This window comes from Durio zibethinus, unplaced genomic scaffold (assembly GCF_047325235.1).
Source record: "Durio zibethinus cultivar Kanyao isolate XHJ-2024 unplaced genomic scaffold, ASM4732523v1 HiC_scaffold_97, whole genome shotgun sequence".
Taxonomy (NCBI): domain Eukaryota; kingdom Viridiplantae; phylum Streptophyta; class Magnoliopsida; order Malvales; family Malvaceae; genus Durio; species Durio zibethinus.
The window spans coordinates 51,640-73,508 of NW_028322720.1; the positions used below are offsets into that span (position 1 = coordinate 51,640).

General features: G+C 32.8%; 1 protein-coding gene and 2 non-coding genes across 3 annotated transcripts; 1 reads left to right on the plus strand and 2 right to left on the minus strand.

Annotated features, from left to right (window-relative positions):
• Positions 1-3,552: 3,552 nt before the first annotated feature.
• TRNAW-CCA (transfer RNA tryptophan (anticodon CCA)) lies at positions 3,553-3,626 on the minus strand. Its single transcript has one exon. It is a non-coding gene; the product is annotated as a tRNA-Trp (tRNA).
• A 189-nt stretch (positions 3,627-3,815) lies between these two features.
• Positions 3,816-3,889, minus strand: TRNAP-UGG (transfer RNA proline (anticodon UGG)). Its single transcript has one exon. It is a non-coding gene; the product is annotated as a tRNA-Pro (tRNA).
• A 10,202-nt stretch (positions 3,890-14,091) lies between these two features.
• On the plus strand, positions 14,092-16,947 carry LOC149509909 (cytochrome b6). Its single transcript, XM_089757643.1, has 2 exons — positions 14,092-14,492; positions 15,317-16,947. The coding sequence occupies exons 1-2, from the start codon at positions 14,487-14,489 to the stop codon at positions 15,956-15,958; spliced, it is 648 nt and encodes a 215-aa protein (XP_089613769.1). The 5' UTR covers positions 14,092-14,486; the 3' UTR covers positions 15,959-16,947.
• Positions 16,948-21,869: the final 4,922 nt, after the last annotated feature.

The following is a 21,869-nucleotide window of genomic DNA, read 5'->3' on the forward strand; positions in this document are numbered from 1 at the left end:
TTTGGTCAGGGGGATGCAGAAATAGTACTTCAAGATCCACTACGTGTCCAAGGCCTTTTGTTCTTCTTGGCATCTATTGTTTTTGCACAAATCTTTTTGGTTCTTAAAAAGAAACAATTTGAAAAGGTTCAAGTGTCCGAAATGAATTTCTAGATCCGTGGATTTATCAACATCAAATTTGTAAAAAAGAACAAATTCTTCCTGGCAATTAGGTTAGGTATGATGAAAAAAGTATGAAAAGTCTTTTGCTTGTTTATATTCTTTCTCTAGGAATTACTTTTACCGCATTCAAAATCTGTATATTGTGAAGAAGACTATTTGTCTTTACCCCTTCTTTTCTTTTTTCAATCTAAATGGGAGGGGTGTAATTATATCCCTATTGTCAGATTGAAATGTCACAGAATGGGTTTTGTTTTCTAAATTCAATTTGATTAGATACTAAACATAAGATAAGTAAGCGGAGAATAGAAAGGAAGGATAAATGAGGGGAACAAATAATTACAGGGAGTATTCTTCGTCTTCCTAGCCTTCGGCACAAGAAAAGGATGTGTAAAATTCCTTTTCTTGTGTCGAAATAATAACAATTCCGGATCCCATTCGTCAAAGATTTCTATTCTTAGTTTATATTTTTCCAGATTTTTCAGAACCCTTTATTTTTTTAGATTTACTTATAATAGATAATAGATTATAATAGATAATAGAATAAGTAATAAAGTAATCGAATAAGTAATAAGGATAATATAATAAGTATAAAATAAGTATAAATAAGTATATAAAATAAGTATAAGTATAAATAAGTATAATATAATATAATAAGTAATGGACAACCAAAAAAAAGAGAAGGAATCCTTTTTTTTATAAATATAAAATAGAAGCAAGGCGATGAACTTATAAAAAAATTTCAAACTTTGATGAAATACTAAAATAAATAGAGTAAGGTTAGACTAGTCTAGAAAGGGTTTGCTTGATATCTGGTCGACAGAAAAAAAAAAGAAATATTAAAATTAAATATTAAAATATTAAAATTAAATATTAAAAAAAATTAAATATTAAAATTAAATATATATTGTGATTGTGTCATCCAGGAAAAGGAAATTGAGTGATTCCTTTTTTTCTTCTAACCTTGAAAGTATCGATAGATACTATCGAAGAACAGATGCTATGAATCAATTAATCGAGTTCATTTTTCAAAAACATCATCGGAAAAAGTGATCTATTTGTTGTCATTTATATTTATACGAACAAAATATTATGATCATTAAGAATTCAACGGGACCCCTCCTCGCGAATCAGACAAAGAAAGAGGAGGCGGGCCCCGTTGAGTTCTTACACTTTCATGCCTATAACTTAGTTCATCCCATTATTACATATTACAGGGACGAACCCAATCCAGAATATGAACCATAAAAGAAAATACCTATTAAACCGATCACAGGAATACCAGTTACCGTACCTATTATCCAAAGAGGAATCCTTCCAGTAGTATCGGCCATTTATCCCGCTTCCCTCCACATTTCATCAAGTGGTCATGCTAAAGACATAAACAGTCATAGATAATTATGAGATGCAATCCTTCCGAATGGGATAAGAGAATTCCTACTATTATTTAGTATTCTACTACTCTTTTTTTCTTAATTGAAGAAATAATTGGAAAATAAAACAGCAAGTACAAAAATGAGTAATAACCCCCAGTAGAGACTGGTACGATTCAATTCAACATTTTGTTCGTTCGGGTTTGATTGTGTCATAGCTCTATAATTAATTCGGATTAGGTTTATCGTTGGATGAACTGCATTGCTGATATTGACCCCAAAAAAGAAACGGTAGGTACAGCTAGTCCGTGAACAGCCAACCATCGCACTGTAAAAATTGGATAGGTTCGATCTATGGTCATTGGGTCCTCCTAAAAAGATCTACTAAATTCATCGAGTTGTTCCAAAGAATCAAAACGGCCGGTTATTAATGGAATTCCTTGTCGGCTCTCTGTAAAATACTCGTTTGGACGAGGGCTTCCAAACACATCATAAGCTAAACCTGTGCTGACGAATAACCAACCCGCAATGAATAGGGAAGGTATAGTAATACTATGAATGATCCAGTATCGAATACTGGTAATAATATCAGCAAAAGAACGTTCTCCTGTGCTTCCAGACATGCTGAGCTCCGCATATTCTTGTAGGGGATCGATTCCGTAAAAGATGAGATCAGTAAACGGAAATTCACTGAAATTCAATCTTTGTGAGATCGTCAATATTGTACCAAAGGTATTTTTAGAGTATACCGAATCAGTATAGCTATCCTTCTTCTGACACAGCAACGCAATTTCAAACAGTATATCGACATGAAGTGCTAGATAATTTCTTTCTTCTTCTTGCTTGTCGATGTATAACCACGTATCATGCGATAGAAAATTCCTCAAATTCCTGGAATATAATATAGGGGATTCTATTATTGGTTTGGGGCTAGAAACGGAAGATCAGGTAACCCGTGAATCCAACAAGTTTATAATAATTCATGAAGGAAATTATCATATTTCCGCAAGTCAATTAGATGCGAAATCTAAAAATTGACTTTTTTTCGTAATTGCATAAGAGGTTTTGTTTTTTGTTGTAAGCCCTCCTTTTTTTATTTTAAGGAATTGCTTAGTCGTCTAGTAACAAGTAAGAGTAGTCGATAGTATTAGATATAGATAAAAAAAAGAGCAAGGAATAAAAAAAAAATTCTACTAATCAATATTTGTGAGGCGGCCTTTCTTGTATTCTTGTATTAGATCCAAAGGTTTTTTCTTGACCTAACTACAAAGATGATGAATCTATTTCTTTTTCTTTTCTACTCTTGTCCTGCCGCTCTATTTTTGTGAATACCGTTTAGAATGATTGATGAATCAAAAAATTTCAATTGAACTTATTCTTTCAATTGGTATTTTTGCTTATCCCCGTCTCTTTTAAAAATTGAAACTTAGGTAAGTGCTTTATAAACATATGTATAAAAAGAACATATTTCATTTAGCTCCTTCATGCCTACTCTAACTAGTTATTTCGGTTTTTTACTAGCGGCTTTAACTATAACCTCAGCTCTATTTATTGGTCTGAGTAAGATACGACTTATTTGAAAATTAATTGAATGAACGAACAATTAATAAAAACAAAGTTTTCTGTCCTATTCCATATATTCTATAGTTCCTTACCGTGTTAATTATCAATTATTAGTTATTGATATTCATGGGCAATAGAGATTAATATTTAGGGATAGATATTACCTTTCTTTTTCTCCTTTCAAATAAATTGAAATGATTGAAGTTTTTCTATTTGGAATCGTCTTAGGTCTAATTCCTATTACTTTGGCTGGATTATTCGTAACCGCATATTTACAATACATACGTGGTGATCAGTTGGACCTTTGATTAATTAACATCTCTTTTTTTGACTGACCCCTTTAATTTTAATTTAATTAATTTAATTCAAGGAGGTCAAATTCGAATTGCTGTTCAATTTTTTTTTTTTTTTTTTTTTTTTCAGTTCGGTGTAATTTTCGACTTAACAAGAGCGGAATCACGCTCTGTAGGATTTGAACCTACGACATTGGGTTTTGGAGACCCACGTTCTACCGAACTGAACTAAGAGCGCTTTCTTATCATAATAAATAAGACTGTAAAAAAGAGGATTCTTTTATTTTATAACCCCAATACATCGTGCACACCTATACTATCATATATCATATATAATATGAGAAAATGATAGATTATGTATGCTTAATTTTAATCAATCTAAAACTAAAATGGCTCCCTCCTTACTGCTCAAAGGAGAAGTAATAGGTAGGGATGACAGGATTTGAACCCGTGACATTTTGTACCCAAAACAAACGCGCTACCAAGCTGCGCTACATCCCTTTCAATTGGCCTACGATGTTATTGTAGAGAATCCCTGTCTTGTTTTCCACACCCTTATTTCATCTATTGATATACAAAAATTATCTTTCCATTTCCTCTTTTTGGTCTCATATCATATAACAACCATATAATGAATAATAAATGAATCTTTTTGGCGGGAATTCTCAGGCAGAAAGGGACCTATTTTGCTGTTTTAAGAAAAGGAAAATCTTATCTATCGAATCATTGTACATTTAAATTTTAATTTTGAATTAGGAATTCCGGGTACAAATATACAAATACAAGTGGTCTTTAACCACACATACATGTGATTATATATGTATTACCATAATGTATGTAATACGATAAAGAAGGAGGATTTTAAATGCGAGATCTAAAAACATATCTTTCCGTAGCACCGGTACTAAGTACTCTCTGGTTCGGTTCTTTAGCGGGTTTATTGATAGAGATCAATCGTTTCTTCCCGGATGCGTTAACATTCCCTTTTTTTTAATTCTAGTTATTGTCGCGGGACGGGGTGAAAAAGATTAGATCGATATACAATCAAATATCTGTGACTAATCTCTCGCCCCCCCTTGACTTTAGTTGTTTTTAGAATTATAATTATATAAGAAATGAATTCTAATTATATAAGAAATAATTCTATTTAGTTTTTTTAGAATTCTAATTATATAAGAATTATATAAAATAAATAAGGAAGGTAGAACGAAAAAAGTGGATTGAACCTCAACAAAACTTGGGTTCAAGCTCCAATTAAATTACTAGTAGAGCGAAAAGAGAAATGTGGCTGGAACAACAGTATCCTACAAGATACTTAAAGAAAATACCGTACTGTGATTCTAAATCGAGTTAGAAATCATTGTATTACTTATTTACTATTAGTATAATACATATTGATTTACTATATTGATTGCAATTGATTGCAACGAAATCTTTCAGGATTTGGTTTTGAGTTAGCAACTTTTATTTATTTATTTTCATTCCTTTCTTCTTCACTTTTGATCGGAAAATAGAAGAGTTGGGTGAATTAAAAACTCAAAGGGGGTTCATGGCCAAGAGTAAAGATGTCCGAGTAACGATTATTTTGGAATGTACCAGTTGTGTTCGAAACGTCGTTAATAAGGAATCAACGGGCATTTCCAGGTATATTACTCAAAAAAATCGACACAATACGCCTAGTCGATTGGAATTGAAGAAATTCTGTTCCTATTGTTACAAACATACAATTCACGGGGAGATAAAGAAATAAATCGAATCAAGTACTCGTATGTCAACCCTTCCCGAGAATATGAGAAAATAGGACATTAGGTATTTAGGTAACATTAGGTATTTAGTATGAGAAAATAGGACATTAGGTATTCAGGTATAATAATATATATTATATAATATATTAAGTAATATTAAGTATATAATTAGTTAGATATAATATATAACTAATATATAACAAATATTTTATTTATATATTAGTCTATATTTGTATTTCCTTGTCTATTCCACGCTTTCTTTTTAAAGTGAAGTTTTTAGTTTTAAATTATTCGATATGCACGTTAATAAATTTTTAACCTTTTTAACCTGGTATATGATTGTATCAATATTCTTTTATTTTTTTTTATTCTATTTTTTATTTAGTTCTTATTTTTTTAATAATTTTTTTCTTTATTCTCGAGTCAATTATTTATTTTTTTAGTTTACCGTCTTCGAATGATTTTTAGTTTACAGTCTTCGAATGATTAGGAGTTGGATTTTCATTGATTAGGAATTAGATTTTTAATATCACTAACTATTTTTTTTTTTATTTTCTATTCGTGCATAATGATTATTTTAATATTGTTAATTTTAATATTGTTGTTAATTTTAATATTGTTAATATTGTATTATTTATTATATTGTATGATTTATTCATTACTATATTTTTTAGTTATTACTATATTTTGTATTTATTACTATATTTCATTATTTATTTCTTATTTTATTAATTATTTATTATTTTCGTGTCGGTTCTATATATATTTATAAATTATATTTATTTATTATTTATGTATTATCACAGTTATAGATATTTATTTAAATTATATTTATATATTAAATATATTAAAATATTAAATTATATTTATATTTTATATATTAAATATATTAAAATATGAAATTATATTTATATATATTTATAAATTATATTTATTTATTATTTATGTATTATCACAGTTATAGATATTTATTTAAATTATATTTATATATTAAATATATTAAAATATTAAATTATATTTATATTTTATATATTAAATATATTAAAATATGAAATTATATTTATATATTAAATATATTAAAATATGAAATTATATTTATATATTAAATATATTAAAATATGAAATTATATTTATATATTAAATATATTAAAATATGAAATTATATTTATATATTAAATATATTAAAATATGAAATTATATTTAAATAAATATCTATAAATAATATAATAATAAAATAAACTAATAAAATAAACAAATAAATAATAAATAAATAATTAAAATAAACTAATAAAATAAACAAATAAATAAGAAATAAATAATAAATAAATAATACAATAATAAAAAAAACAAAGCAAATCGTATTTATTCTATTAATTCTATAATTTGAATTTGATCCGATCAAAATAGGATTTTAGAAAAGGATAGGATAGGATTATTTTTAGAAATAAGGAATAAAGAAATGATGGATAAATACAAGCGATCTTTTCGTAGGCGTTTGCCCCCGATCCAATCGGGGGATCGAATTGATTATAGAAACATGAGTTTAATTAGTCGATTTATTAGTGAACAAGGAAAAATCTTATCTAGGCGAGTAAATAGATTGACTTTAAAACAACAACGATTAATTACTATTGCTATAAAACAAGCTCGTATTTTATCTTCGTTACCCTTTATTAATAATGAGAAACGATTTGAAAGAAGGGAGTCGACCGCTAGAACTAGAACCAGAAATGAGAAACGATTTGAAAGAAGAGAGTCGACCGCTAGAACTACTGCTCTTAGAACCAGAAATAAATAGGCTTACCCTTCAATTGACTCAAAATTATCAAACGTAGACTGATGCTTTATTCAAAAAATCTGATAATCAAAATTGTCGTGTCGTAAGAAAAAAGAAATAAATAAAAGAATCGAATCGGGTTGGGGAAGAAAAATAAATTTTTTTTTTTTTTATTGAGCGTCTTCGCTCATCTTGTTTTCTTGTTTTGATGACCTTATCAGAATTTTTTTATCATATTAATTTCTACTCTACCTCCCTCGAGTTCATTCTCGAGGGAACCCCATTTCATTTAAAGCATTTCGGTGGATTCCTTCCGATCTCCTTATTTTATAATCTCGTTGGAAATCATATAAAGACAATTCCTATTTGAGATAGCTATTTGTGCAAGTATTTTACGATTAAGAAGCAACTGTTTCTTGTACCGATTTTTTATTAATCTACTATAATTATAGGATACCCCCATTCCTCGAATTCCTGCATTTATTCGAGTGATCCACAAACGACGAAAATATCTTTTTTTCCTATCTCTATCCCGATCAGCCGAAACCAAAGCTCTTACTCTTTGTCTCCGAGCTATATATCCCTCTTTCATTCTGGTCATTGAATAAAAGAAATTTTGATGAATAACTAATTCTTTCTTTCAGTTATTCTTTTCTAGTCTATTAATAACAAAACGGATTCTTCCAATGTATAAAATAAAAATTCCAATGGCTTTTGCTACTATAACCGTCCCGCCCACGATTTTTCCTTTTTTCTAGGCATTTCATTTCGCCTTGAAATAAGAAATTGTATTGATACTAGGTATCAAAAAAAGCATATTAACTAAAATAAAGGAGTAAATAGAAATGGATAAATAAATAGTGGGTTCCATCGTTTCTATGGTTACTTCTTAAACGGTGAGGTCCCCTCTATACACCGGAGCTCATTCCTTCATTTAACATTTAATTGGTAACTTGTACAGTTCACACTCTTCGGCTCTACTCATAAATTTTTCAGTAATAGATCTTTCACAACGAGATCTATCTTATACAGTAACGGTATGTAATTAGGAGGATTAATTGGGTAGCTGACCCTGTTAGTCCGTTCTTTGCAAGAGTCGAAGCATAATCTTTTTGCTTTTTAAATAGGATTTTCCCCGCTTAATGGATAAGCATTTGCTACCAATGGGGAATTTTTAAAAAATTCCAAGATTGGATTTGCGCCAATGGAAACCATAAATTTCATACACAATAGAAGGATATGGTAGATCTATCTTTTTTAGATAGTGAACGGAAGAACCCCATTCTATTCACTGGTACTGATCGTTGATACTGAAAAATTGTTTCCTTTTTCTCAGCCCATGATCTGAACAAGTCGCACATACACCCTAGTACATCTTCCTCGGCGCTGAGGACATCCCCGAAGAGCAGGGGCTTTCGTGACATTTCTAATTGGCTGTCTTGCATTTCTAATAAGTTGTTTAATAGTTGGCATGCTGAATCATATACAATCATATACATAATAGACTGGTTTAGATCGATCCTAACCAGATGATTATGAATTACTTCTTTTTCTCTTTAATAGATTAATAAAATATTAATCTATTAAAGAGAAAAAGAAGGAAAGGAATAAGAGGGATTAAATCAATCTAAATCAAAATTAAATGGTGTTCCATTGTCGTCAAATGGTGGTCTTCCATTGCCATTGTCGTCAAATGGTGGTCTTCCATTGCCATTGTCGTCAAATGGTGGTCTTCCATTGCCATTGTCGTCAAATGGTGGTCTTCCATTGCCATTGTCGTCAAATGGTGGTCTTCCATTGCCATTGTCGTCAAATGGTGGTCTTCCATTGCCATTGTCGTCAAATGGTGGTCTTCCATTGCCATTGTCGTCAAATGGTGGTCTTCCATTGCCATTGTCGTCAAATGGTGGTCTTCCATTGCCATTGTCGTTAACTAGTCTCCATTTTTTATTCACTATAGGTTTGTTATTCACTATAGGTTTGTTATTCACTATAGGTTTGTTATTCACTATAGGTTTTTCATTCACTATAGGTTTTTCATTCACTATAGGTTTTTCATTCACTATAGGTTTTTCATTCACTATAGGTTTGTTATTCACTATAGGTTTTTCATTCACTATAGGTTTTTCATTCACTATAGGTTTTTCATTCACTATAGGTTTTTCATTCACTATAGGTCTCGATTCTGTACGCACTATATGATCCACAATTCCATGATCTTTGGCTTCTTTTGCTGACATAAAATTATCTCTTTCCATGTCTTTGTTTATAACCCATCGGGGCTGGCCCGTTCTTTGTACATAAGCCTCTATGATGTCTTCTTGCATTTTCATTACTTCGTCTGTTTCCATGACCCAGTCTTTGAAGCCATCATCCTTAAGCATACTAATAGGTTGATGGATCATTACCCTGATGATATAACATACTTCTAACTCACATAATGAGGCGAGAAGAATAGCTATAGAATTGAACAACCGTACAGGCATTTTTTGCGCATTGCATACGGCTTTACAATTGCATACGGCTTTACAATGGAATTCTCTTTTTTCTTTCATCGAAAAAAAGAGAAAATATAGAGTCTATTAGACCCAGATTAATAAATAATCCAATTACCATCCTTCTTTTTCTTTTTTTTTCGGAAAAGTTTAAAAATACTATGATGGCTCCGTTGCTTTATATATTTATTTCGTCTGTGATTCAGCAATCCCAAAGTTTCTTTTTTTTTTTGAAAAAAAAAAAAGAAAGAAAAAAAATAGTCTTTTTTTTTTTCGTACTCTTTCATAACATAAATATTGTTAATAGCCTCTGGTAGGAAAAGAAAAAAAGTTTGTGACGCCTGAGATGGGCCCACGATAGCTAAGATCAAATTGGAAATGCCCCTTCTCTCATACTACTCTTTCGATACATAATCTAATATTTTTTTTTGAAAAAAAAAAAAAGAAATAAAAAAAAAATTTCATATCGAATTCAAAGTGCCATGCTATTATTACTTACTAATTCATATTTCATATGGCGAAGGCATAGTCTTCTTTTTTCTTTCCATCAATAATAAAAAAAAAAAACTCATTGGCGCCGAGCGTGAGGGAATGCTCTGCGTTTGGTAATTTCTCCTCCGACCAAGAGAAAAGCTGCGATTGAAGCGGTCAATCCCATGGCTAGTGTATGCACATCTGGTTCCACTGCTTGCATAGTATCAAAAAGAGATAATCCAGATACTATCCCTCCGCCAGGAGAGTTTATAAAAAAAAACAGGTCTCGGCTATTACTCTCTATACTGAGATAGATCATAATACCCGCAAGTTGATTCGAGGTCTGGATATCAAGCTCTTTGCCCAAAAAAAGCAATCTTTCTCGATAAATTCGGTTGATTAGGATAAAATTGTATCCCTTAGTAGCCGTACAGGCACCTTTTGATGCATACGGTTCAACAAAAATTGCGAAAAAAAATCAATGTGTAGATTCCAGCCATCCTTTGTTTTTTCTAGTCGGACCTTTCTAACTTCTAATTTCTAATGAAGGGGCTTTTTCTTACATTTTTTAAATAAAATGAAATTTAAAATTAAATTAAAGAAAGATGAGTTTTGGCCCGTTTTCCTATAATATAGAAAAAATTCGCTAAACTTATTGCACAAACTTTTCATTGATCCATTTTTTTTTCATTGCGATTCAATCCAAATCACGATGTCATTTTCTTGTTCCTGAATGGGGTTCGTCAATTTTTTATTCAATTTTTTTAGGTTTATGCTCTACTCCGAGTAAAGATCTGCCCGATTTTTATTTGCACATATAGGACAAATGACCCAATACCACGTCTTTTTGCTATGATTTCATTTCCTTTTTTTATTTTAATTTAATTCCTTTTTCTTTCATGTTTTTCGCCAAATATTCAACGTATTTCCCATATTATTCGATTGATTAACAGTTTGAAATCGCTCTTATTTATAATTAAAAAAAAAAAGAAAAATTATGATTATGATATAGGTGGTAATCATAAATATATTACCAATTGGGTTTTTTCTAAACGGAGCCTGGATACTTCATTTTATCAGTCCAACCAAGCCAACCATAAATCATTCTAATTGAAAATATTAATCTGGATACACCCCCATGAAATGGATCTCTAATTGCACTTCATTACACTTCCCGCTACAAATTTTTGATAATTCAATCAATCTTTTTGGGGCGAAACAGGGGATATCTCGATCGGGCGAGAGAACGGGGGAATCCCATATGACCCAATATATTTGACAAGTCGCACTATATGTCAACCCAGCTTGCATCGTTATCTCCCGGAACTTGAAAAGGAACTTTTGGAATACCAACAGGCATAAAGTAAAAAGAATGTAAAATTATATTTCGCTTTGATTGTGGAAGCGTAATACGTAATGTAATACGTAATAATGGTCTTATCTTAATAATATGTAATATTATATTTCACTTTGATTGTGGAAGCGTAATACGTAATGTAATACGTAATAATGGTCTTATCTTAATAATATGTAATATTATAATATGTAATATTATATTTCACTTTGATTGTGGAAGCGTAATACGTAATGTAATACGTAATAATGGTCTTATCTTAATAATATGTAATATTATAATATGTAATATTATATTTCACTTTGATTGTGGAAGCGTAATACGTAATGTAATACGTAATAATGGTCTTATCTTAATAATATGTAATAATGGTCTTAATAATATGGGCCTTTATCATATTTTATACATAGATAGACTAAGGCCATAAAATAAAGAAAGGCGGAATGAATGAAAGAGAATTCTTACGAATAGGTCCTTTGAATGATGAACAAATAGGGATGCATTCATTCATAAAAAATAGGATCAACCCCCATTGCGTATTGATACTTATCGAGTATAGAATAGATCTGCTTCTCTTTTTTCTTCTGAGCCGAATTCTTCCCTTATTACTAATGGAATAGAACAAACATTAATCCTTTCTCCGAAAGAATCCACCGAAAAGGGGAGGTATTCCAATGCAATAAAGTTACATAGTGTCTATTTTTCGTTGATTTGATAAAGGGGTATTTCCATGGGTTTGCCTTGGTATCGTGTTCATACTGTCGTATTGAATGATCCCGGTCGCTTGCTTTCTGTTCATATAATGCATACAGCTCTGGTTGCTGGTTGGGCCGGTTCAATGGCTCTATATGAATTAGCTGTTTTTGATCCCTCCGATCCCGTTCTTGATCCAATGTGGAGACAAGGTATGTTCGTTATACCCTTCATGACTCGTTTAGGAATAACCAATTCATGGGGCGGTTGGAGTATTACGGGGCGGACTATAACAAATCCGGGTATTTGGAGTTACGAAGGTGTGGCCGGAGCACATATTGTGTTTTCTGGCTTGTGCTTCTTGGCAGCTATCTGGCATTGGGTATATTGGGATCTAGAAATTTTTTGTGATGAGCGCACAGGAAAACCCTCTTTGGATTTGCCCAAGATTTTTGGAATTCATTTATTTCTCTCAGGAGTGGCTTGCTTTGGCTTTGGCGCATTTCATGTAACAGGATTGTATGGTCCTGGAATATGGGTGTCCGACCCTTATGGACTAACCGGAAAGGTACAACCTGTAAATCCAGCGTGGGGCGTGGAAGGTTTTGATCCTTTTGTTCCGGGAGGAATAGCCTCTCATCATATTGCAGCAGGGACATTGGGCATATTAGCGGGCTTATTCCATCTTAGTGTCCGTCCGCCCCAACGTTTATACAAAGGATTACGTATGGGAAATATTGAAACCGTCCTTTCCAGTAGTATAGCTGCTGTCTTTTTTGCAGCTTTTGTTGTTACTGGAACTATGTGGTATGGTTCAGCAACTACCCCCATCGAATTATTTGGTCCTACTCGTTATCAATGGGATCAAGGATACTTCCAGCAAGAAATATATCGAAGGGTTAGTGCTGGGTTAGCCGAAAATCAAAGTTTATCAGAAGCTTGGTCTAAAATTCCTGAAAAATTAGCTTTTTATGATTACATTGGCAATAATCCGGCAAAAGGAGGATTATTCAGAGCGGGTTCAATGGACAACGGGGATGGAATAGCCGTTGGGTGGTTAGGACACCCTATCTTTAGAGATAAAGAAGGGCGTGAACTTTTTGTACGTCGTATGCCTACTTTTTTTGAAACATTTCCGGTTGTTTTGGTAGACGGAGACGGAATTGTTAGAGCGGATGTTCCTTTTAGAAGGGCAGAATCGAAGTATAGTGTCGAACAAGTAGGTGTAACTGTTGAGTTCTATGGTGGCGAACTCAATGGAGTGAGTTATAGTGATCCTGCTACTGTGAAAAAATATGCTAGACGTGCTCAATTGGGTGAAATTTTTGAATTAGATCGTGCTACTTTGAAATCCGATGGTGTTTTTCGTAGCAGTCCAAGGGGTTGGTTTACTTTTGGGCATGCTTCGTTTGCTTTGCTTTTCTTCTTCGGACACATTTGGCATGGTGCTAGAACCCTGTTCAGAGATGTTTTTGCCGGTATTGATCCAGATTTGGATGCTCAAGTGGAATTTGGAGCATTCCAAAAACTTGGAGATCCAACTACAAGAAGACAAGTAGTCTGATGCAAGATTGCTTTGTTATTTTTCGCTTCTATTTTCTGTTTGTGATTTGACATAGGCTGCTGTAAAAATCTTGATTAAAATCGCTGCCTTTTCTTTGATTCTTGTTCTTTCGTTATTTTATTCGGGAGATGATTCTAAATAAATAGGTACGGAAGCTATAATTGTAAACCACGATCGAATTTATGGAAGCATTGGTTTATACATTCCTCTTAGTATCTACTCTAGGGATAATTTTTTTCGCTATCTTTTTTCGAGAACCGCCTAAAGTTCCAACTAAAAAAATGAAATGATTTTTCATTATCTCAATTGAAGTAATGAGCCTCCCAATATTATATTGGGAGGCTCATTACTTCAATTAGTCCCCGTGTTCCTCGAATGGATCCCTTAATTGTTGAGAGGGTTGCCCAAAGGCAGTATATAAGGCGTACCCAGTAAAACTTACAAGTAAACCAGATATAGAGATGGCGACTAAAGTTGCTGTTTCCATTATTATATAATTATATAAATAATATATATAAATATAAATATAAATAATATAAATATAAATATAATTTCAAGATCACAATGGATCTATGATAAGATCGTTTATTTACAGCGGAATGATATACAAAGTCAACAGATCTCACTGAATACAAAATAAGATTTATGGCTACACAAACCGTTGAGGGTAGTTCTAGATCTGGTCCAAGACGAACTGTTGTAGGGGATTTTTTGAAACCATTGAATTCGGAATATGGTAAAGTAGCTCCTGGATGGGGAACGACTCCTTTGATGGGTGTCGCAATGGCTTTATTTTCGATATTCTTATCTATTATTTTGGAGATTTATAATTCTTCCGTTTTACTGGATGGAATTTCGCTGAATTAGATTCACAAGAACCACGAAGCCTCGCTTTTCAATACAAAAAGTGAAACTTTTAGTTCTCGGATTTTTTTTAGCCCATTCTATTTTGGTAGTTCGACCGCGAAATTTTTTTTGTTTCTGTATTTCCGGAATATGAGTGTGTGACTTGTTATAATTGATCCTATTGATAGTACAGAAAATGGGTCTGTCCTCTTGATCGAGATAGTTTTATCCCGTCGGATAGCCATTCTAGTATCTGGAGCACGGAATATATGAAATGGATCACGAAGTATTCGAACTATGATTCATACTTAATATTCAAACCTCGCGGCCGGACTCAAAAAAAAAAAAAATTTTCAAAGAAAGAGGTTTTTTATTTATAAATCGAGAAATTTTTTCTTCTTTCAAACTCTCATTTAGTTTATGCTTATTTTGATCAAAGGACAAACCTTTCTTTTCTTTGTATTTTTATTTATTATATCTATTCTATTCATTGAATAAGTGATGATCCAATAATTCTTACTCAAAGAATCTTTGGACTTAGTTTGAAGGTTTTATTGAATCATCGCGGTTCTGGTATGAATCTGAAGTTTCAATTGATTCATAGGGTCTTAACAAGAGAATTCCTATTAAAAATAAAGAAAACAAGAATAAAGCCACATTCCATATAAATAACAAATCAAAGCAAAGAAAAAGAAAAGAAATAAGTAGGTAAATAGAAGATTCAAGAGGCCTGATCAACATAAAGACGAATGCGCCGACTTGATTTTTTGGCATTATAATTACAACTACAAAAAAGAGCTTTCGGATTTTTACTCTTTTGTGTCTTCAGATAAAATTGAATGAAAAGATTAAGAAGTTTCAAACTTTCTATTCCATATCCGTTTCAGCTATTATTTGGGTGTTTTTGTTTGAGCTGTACGAGATGAAATTCTCATATACGGTTCTCAGGGGGGGAGTCCTCTTGGTTTACCTATCTCAATAAAGTCTATGATTGGTTCGAAGAACGCCTCGAGATTCAGGCGATTGCAGATGATATAACTAGTAAATATGTTCCTCCTCATGTTAACATATTTTATTGTCTAGGAGGAATTACGCTTACTTGTTTTTTGGTACAAGTAGCTACAGGATTTGCTATGACTTTTTACTATCGTCCAACCGTTACTGAGGCTTTTACTTCTGTTCAATACATAATGACTGAAGCTAACTTTGGTTGGTTAATCCGATCAGTTCATCGATGGTCGGCAAGTATGATGGTCTTAATGATGATCCTGCACGTATTTCGTGTCTATCTCACTGGTGGTTTTAAAAAACCTCGCGAATTGACTTGGGTTACAGGCGTGGTTCTGGCTGTGTTGACTGCATCTTTTGGTGTAACAGGTTATTCCTTACCTTGGGACCAAATTGGTTATTGGGCAGTCAAAATCGTAACAGGCGTTCCGGAAGCTATTCCGGTAATAGGATCGCCTTTGGTAGAGTTATTGCGTGGAAGTGCTAGTGTGGGACAATCCACTTTGACCCGTTTTTATAGTTTACACACTTTTGTATTACCCCTTCTTACTGCTGTATTTATGTTAATGCATTTCCTAATGATACGTAAGCAAGGCATTTCTGGTCCTTTATAGAGAATATAGACCATAGCTATATTGTAACCAATCATTTATCTTATTACTTGCCAATCATTTATCTTATTACTTGGGGGAGGAACAATAGTATTTCATTGCTACAAATATGGATTGTTGAAAAAAAAAAAAAAATAAGACATGTATTTGGATATTTCCTTTCAACTCCACAATATTCTATTATTTATTTGATATGACATGAATAGTTGAAGGGAATTCCCCGAAGAGAAAATGGATTATGGGAGTGTGTGACTTGAACTATTGATTGGGCCATGCAGAAATATGCCTTTATCTGCTACATTGGAATTCACAACCAAATGTGTCTTTGTTCCAACCACCGTGTAAGCCCCATACAAAGGATAGGCTGGTTCGCTTGAAGAGAATCTTTTCTATGATCAGACCTGACGATGTCGTGTATGAACAGGGCTCCGTAAGATCCAGTAGAATAAGTGATTTGGCATAATGCAAATTAGATTTTATTTATTTATTTTTATTTTTTTTTTACTTTCTTATCTTAATAGTATGAAAATACATTCATTTCTTCTGCATCGACCCGATTTATTATTATTATACTATCGGAGTGAAACAAGGGATCTAAAGAAGAGCAAAGGCTAGACTATATTAGTAACAAGTAAATCCTTTGTATGTAAAAAATCTCGATATATTTTTGGGATAAAGGTGAATCGCAAGGCCTAAGACGACCCAGAAAGCACTTGATCACGATCAACTTTGTACGCCTACTTGGGTATTGAGCATTTACCTGTAAAAATGGCATTCCTTGGAATGTATAGTTGCAACTTCGTAAAATGGAATCAGGTAACTTTTTTCTTACATATGAAATCATTCATATATGTGTGGATAACATATAGATTCATTTTATATGTATCCGTTTGTATCCATTTGATTCGATTGATTTTTGCTTGAGCCGGATGATGAAAAATTATCATGTCCGGTTCCTTCGGGGGATGGATCTAGAAAAATTCACCTATCCTAATAACAAAAAAACCTGACTTGAACGATCCTGTATTAAGAGCTAAATTAGCTAAAGGTATGGGTCATAATTATTATGGGGAACCCGCATGGCCCAATGATCTTTTATATATTTTTCCAGTAGTAATTCTCGGTACTATTGCTTGTAACGTAGGCTTAGCGGTTCTAGAACCTTCAATGATTGGTGAACCCGCGGATCCATTTGCAACTCCTTTGGAAATATTACCTGAATGGTATTTCTTTCCTGTATTTCAAATACTTCGTACAGTACCTAACAAGTTATTGGGTGTTCTTTTAATGGTTTCAGTACCTGCGGGATTATTAACAGTACCTTTTTTGGAAAATGTTAATAAATTCCAAAATCCATTTCGTCGTCCAGTAGCGACAACCGTTTTTTTGATTGGTACTGCGGTGGCCCTTTGGTTGGGTATTGGAGCAACATTACCGATTGATAAATCCCTAACTTTAGGTCTTTTTTAAATTGAATCAATTTTAAAATAAAATATCATGATGTGCGTATCTAGGGAGTAGTCACTTCAAAGTCAAAGTGAATTCTCCCTAGATACATTTATTCAATTCTGGTCCCAATATATGGATTGTGCTGAAGGTTCAAAATCCATTTTCGTTTTTTTTTTTTTTTTCTAATTTTCTAAAGTAAAAAAAAAAAAAATGAAATAAATCCTAAATCCAATGGATTTAAAATTTTGGTAAATCAATTTCGCAATGCTTTTCTACTTCTTTTCTAGAATGCCCAATATTTGTTTTACATCTTCTATGCGAAAGTGTTCAATTTTCATAAGGTCTTCTTGACTGTTATTCAAAAGGTCCAATAATGTATGTATATTGGACTTTTTGAGACAATTATAGATCCTGGGAGGCAATTCTGATTGGTCAATAAAAATATATTTCAATGCTATTTCTTTTTTCTTTTTTCTTAGTTTAGCTAATCTATCATGAAAAGGAAAAAAAGGTAAAGTAACGTTGTGTTGATTGTTTTCTAAATGTAAGTTTTCTTCTTCCGCATCTAGAAAGGGAATAAATAAATCAATCAAATTCCGAGAGGCTTCATGAAGTGCTTCTTTAGGAGTTAAACTTCCATTTGTCCATATTTCTAGAAAAAGTATCTCCTGTTTTTCATTATCATTCCCATAACAATGAATACTATGATTCGCATTTCGAACAGGCATGAATACAGCATCTATAGGATAACTTCCGTCGTGAAAGTTCTTTGGCGTTTTTATACCGTATCCTCTATTTCTCTCGATTTGTAATCCAATACACAAATCAATTGGTTCGGTTAGGCTAGCTATATGCTGTGTATTATCAACGATTTCCACAGAAGGCGGTAAGATGATGTCTTGAGCAGTTACATATCCGGGACCCTTGGCACAAATAAAGGCGTTACGAGTTCCATACAAATTACTTCTCAATACAATTGCTTTTAAATTCATTAAAATTTCATGTACTGATTCTTGAATACCTACTATGGTAGAATATTCGTGTGGTATTTTCTCAGATTTTGCACGTGTAATACATGTTCCTTCTATTTCTCCAAGCAAAGCTCTTCGCATCGCAATGCCTATTGTGTCGGCTTGGCCTTTCATAAGTGGAGACAGAATAAAGCGTCCATAATAAAGACGCTTACTATCTGTTCTTGATTCAACACACTTCCACTGCAGTGTCCGAGTAGAGACTTTTACTTTCTCTCGAACCATAGTAATATTATTTTATTTGATCAGATCATTGAATCATTTATTTCTCTTGAAATCTCTTTAGTGTTTATTTCTACACACGTTTTTTTTTAGGAGGTCTACAGCCATTATGTGGCATAGGGGTTACATCCCGTACGAAACTTAATAGTATACCACTTCTACGAATAGCTCGTAATGCTCCATCTCTTCCGAGACCAGGACCTTTTATCAGAACTTCCACTCGTCGCATACCTTGGTCTACTACTGCTCGAATAGCATTTCTCGCTGCGGTTTGAGCAGCAAAAGGAGTCCCTCTTCTTGGACCCTTGAATCCACAAGTACCGGCGGAGGAAGAAGAAATTACCTGACCCCGTACATCTGTAATAGTAACAATGGTATTGTTGAAACTTGCTTGAACATGAATAACTCCTTTTGGTATTCTACGTGCACTTTTCCGTGCACTACTGCGCCCATTCCTACGTGAACCAACTTTTGGTATAGGTTTTGCCATATTTTATCATTTCATAAGGATAAGTCAGAGATATATGGATATATCCATTTCATGTCAAAACAGATCTTCTATTTTTATTTGTTCATCGCTTTCTTTAAGATTAGTTTCTTTTCTTTAACTTTAAGGAGTTCTTTTTAGAATAGAAAGATTATCCTTGTCTCTGTTTATGTCTCGGGTTGGAACAAATTACGACAATTCGTCCCCTCCTACGGATTAGTCGACATTTTTCACAAATTTTACGAACGGAAGCCCTTATTTTCATAGTTGTTATTCCTTAAATTTTTCCGAATCTACTTATTGGAAGAAAATAAGTTTCTTGAAATTTTTGAACCTTGAATTGGATCCCCCTGAAAGGAATCTTGAAGTTGAAAAAACTACCTAATCGTTCGAATCCTTGTTGCGGAGTCTATAAATTATACGCCCCCTGGTTGAATCATAAGCACTTACTTCACTTTTGTTGACTCTATCCCACGGTGGTATACGTATAAAACTCGATCGGACCCTTCCTGAAACATAACCTAGAATCAGATCTTCATTATCTAAAGGAATCTGGAGTGGACGTGATTCACTAATTAAACCTCCATGAATCCATTTTTGTTCTTTTATTCCAGGTAAAACTTCCTTGACGTATCAACTACTGTAGGGCAGGAGGAGTTCTATTAGACAACCCGTGCTTTTTTTTTTCACAAATGGAAAGTTTCGGATTCGGATACAATTCGGATGTTAGACAGATTACCATATATAACACAAAATTTCTCCGCCGATTCCTTCTAGTCGAGCCTCCCGGTCTGTCATTATACCCCGAGAAGTAGAAAGAATTACAATCCCCATCCCGCCTAAAATTCTAGGAATTTGTTGATAGTTAGAATAGATTCGTAGACCGGGTCGACTGATCCGTCGTAAATTTAAAATAGTTCTATATGGTCCTTTCCTATTCCTTCTATGCCGTAGGGTTAAAACCAAAAAATATTTGTTTCTTTCCCGATGTTTCCTTATGTTATCGATAAAACCTTCTCGTAAAAGTATTTTAACAATGTTTTCAGTGATGTTAGTAGATCCTATTCGAATCGTTCCTTTTCTATTCATGTCAGCATTTCGTATAGAAGTTATTATGTCAGCAATAGTGTCCTTACCCATGGTAAACTAAAATTATTGTTGCTCCCGAATTTTGATATAACCAACATGTTCTTTTTTTTTTTTTACTTAGTAAAGGTATATACGTGAGACACAATCTACTAATTAATCTATGTCATTTAAATACTCTAATTTAAATACTATAACTATATTGAATTGAGGTCTCGTCTTATAATACCTCAGGAGCTAATGAAACTATTTTAGTGAAATTTAACTGTCTCAATTCCCCGGCGATCGCACCAAAAATTCGAGTTCCTTTTGGATTTCCTTTTTGATCAATGACAACTGCAGCATTGTCATCATATCGTATTATCATACCGTTGTCGCGTTTGAGTTCTTTACAAGTACGTACAATTACAGCTCTGATCACTTCTGATCTTTCTAGAGGTGCCTTTGGTACTGCTTTCTTGATCACAGCAACAATAACGTCACCAATATGAGCATATCGGCGATTACTAGCTCCTATGACTCGAATACACATTAATTCTCGGGCCCCGCTGTTATCTGCTACATTCAAATGGGTCTGAGGTTGAATCATTTTTTTTAATCTCTTCTTTCAATGGAACAAAGGACGAAGAAAAAAAGAAATATTGTTTGTCAAAAAAAAAAAAAAAAGGAAACCCGCAATTGTTTTTTTTATTCCCAAGACTTCTTTCCTTTGGTTCTATATTCCTATCCTGAAATAATGAATTGAGTTTTTATAGGCATTTTGGACGCCGCTATTGAAATAGCCTTTCTTGCTATATTTTCGGCTACTCCGCTCATTTCATAAAGTATTCTGCCCGGTTTAACGACAGCTACCCAATACTCGGGAGATCCTTTCCCCGAACCCATACGTGTTTCTGTAGATCTTACCGTAACTGGTTTGTCTGGAAATATACGTACCCATATTTTTCCACCACGGCGTACATTTCGTGTCATTGCGCGGCGCCCCGCTTCTATTTGTCTAGATGTAATCCAAGCGGGTTCAAGTGCTTGAAGAGCATATCTACCGAAACAAATGCGATTACCTCGATAAGATATTCCTTTCATTCTTCCTCTATGTTGGTTACGAAATCTGGTTCTTTTTGGGTTATAGTTGATGGTTGTTTATTAATTCCATCTCTACTACAGAACTGGACATGAGAGTTTCTTCTCATCCAGCTCCTCGCGAAAAAAATGACTAAAAAATATTTTATTTTATTCTTAAGATATATAGGTAGTTACTGAATAATAGATTGAATCCTGGGATTCTTTGCTTTGAGATTTTATCTGATCTATTTGAGATTTTATCTGATCTATTATAAATTTGTATATCTTGTTTGGATATATATTGGATATATATATAAGTAATTAAACATGGATTCTATTTATAGATAATGTCTTATCTTGTTTTTGTTATAATGTTATAACGAATCTTTATTTTGTTTTGTCTTTTTTTATCATATTCATCTCGGATCGACAAAAATTTAACAATCAAATAAAATGAAAATAAAATTTTTAAAATGAAAATAAAAAAAAAAAATGAAAATAAAATTTTTAAAATGAAAATAAAATTTTCGCGGGCGAATATTTACTCTTTCAATATCTATTTCAGTTGTCGGGTTAA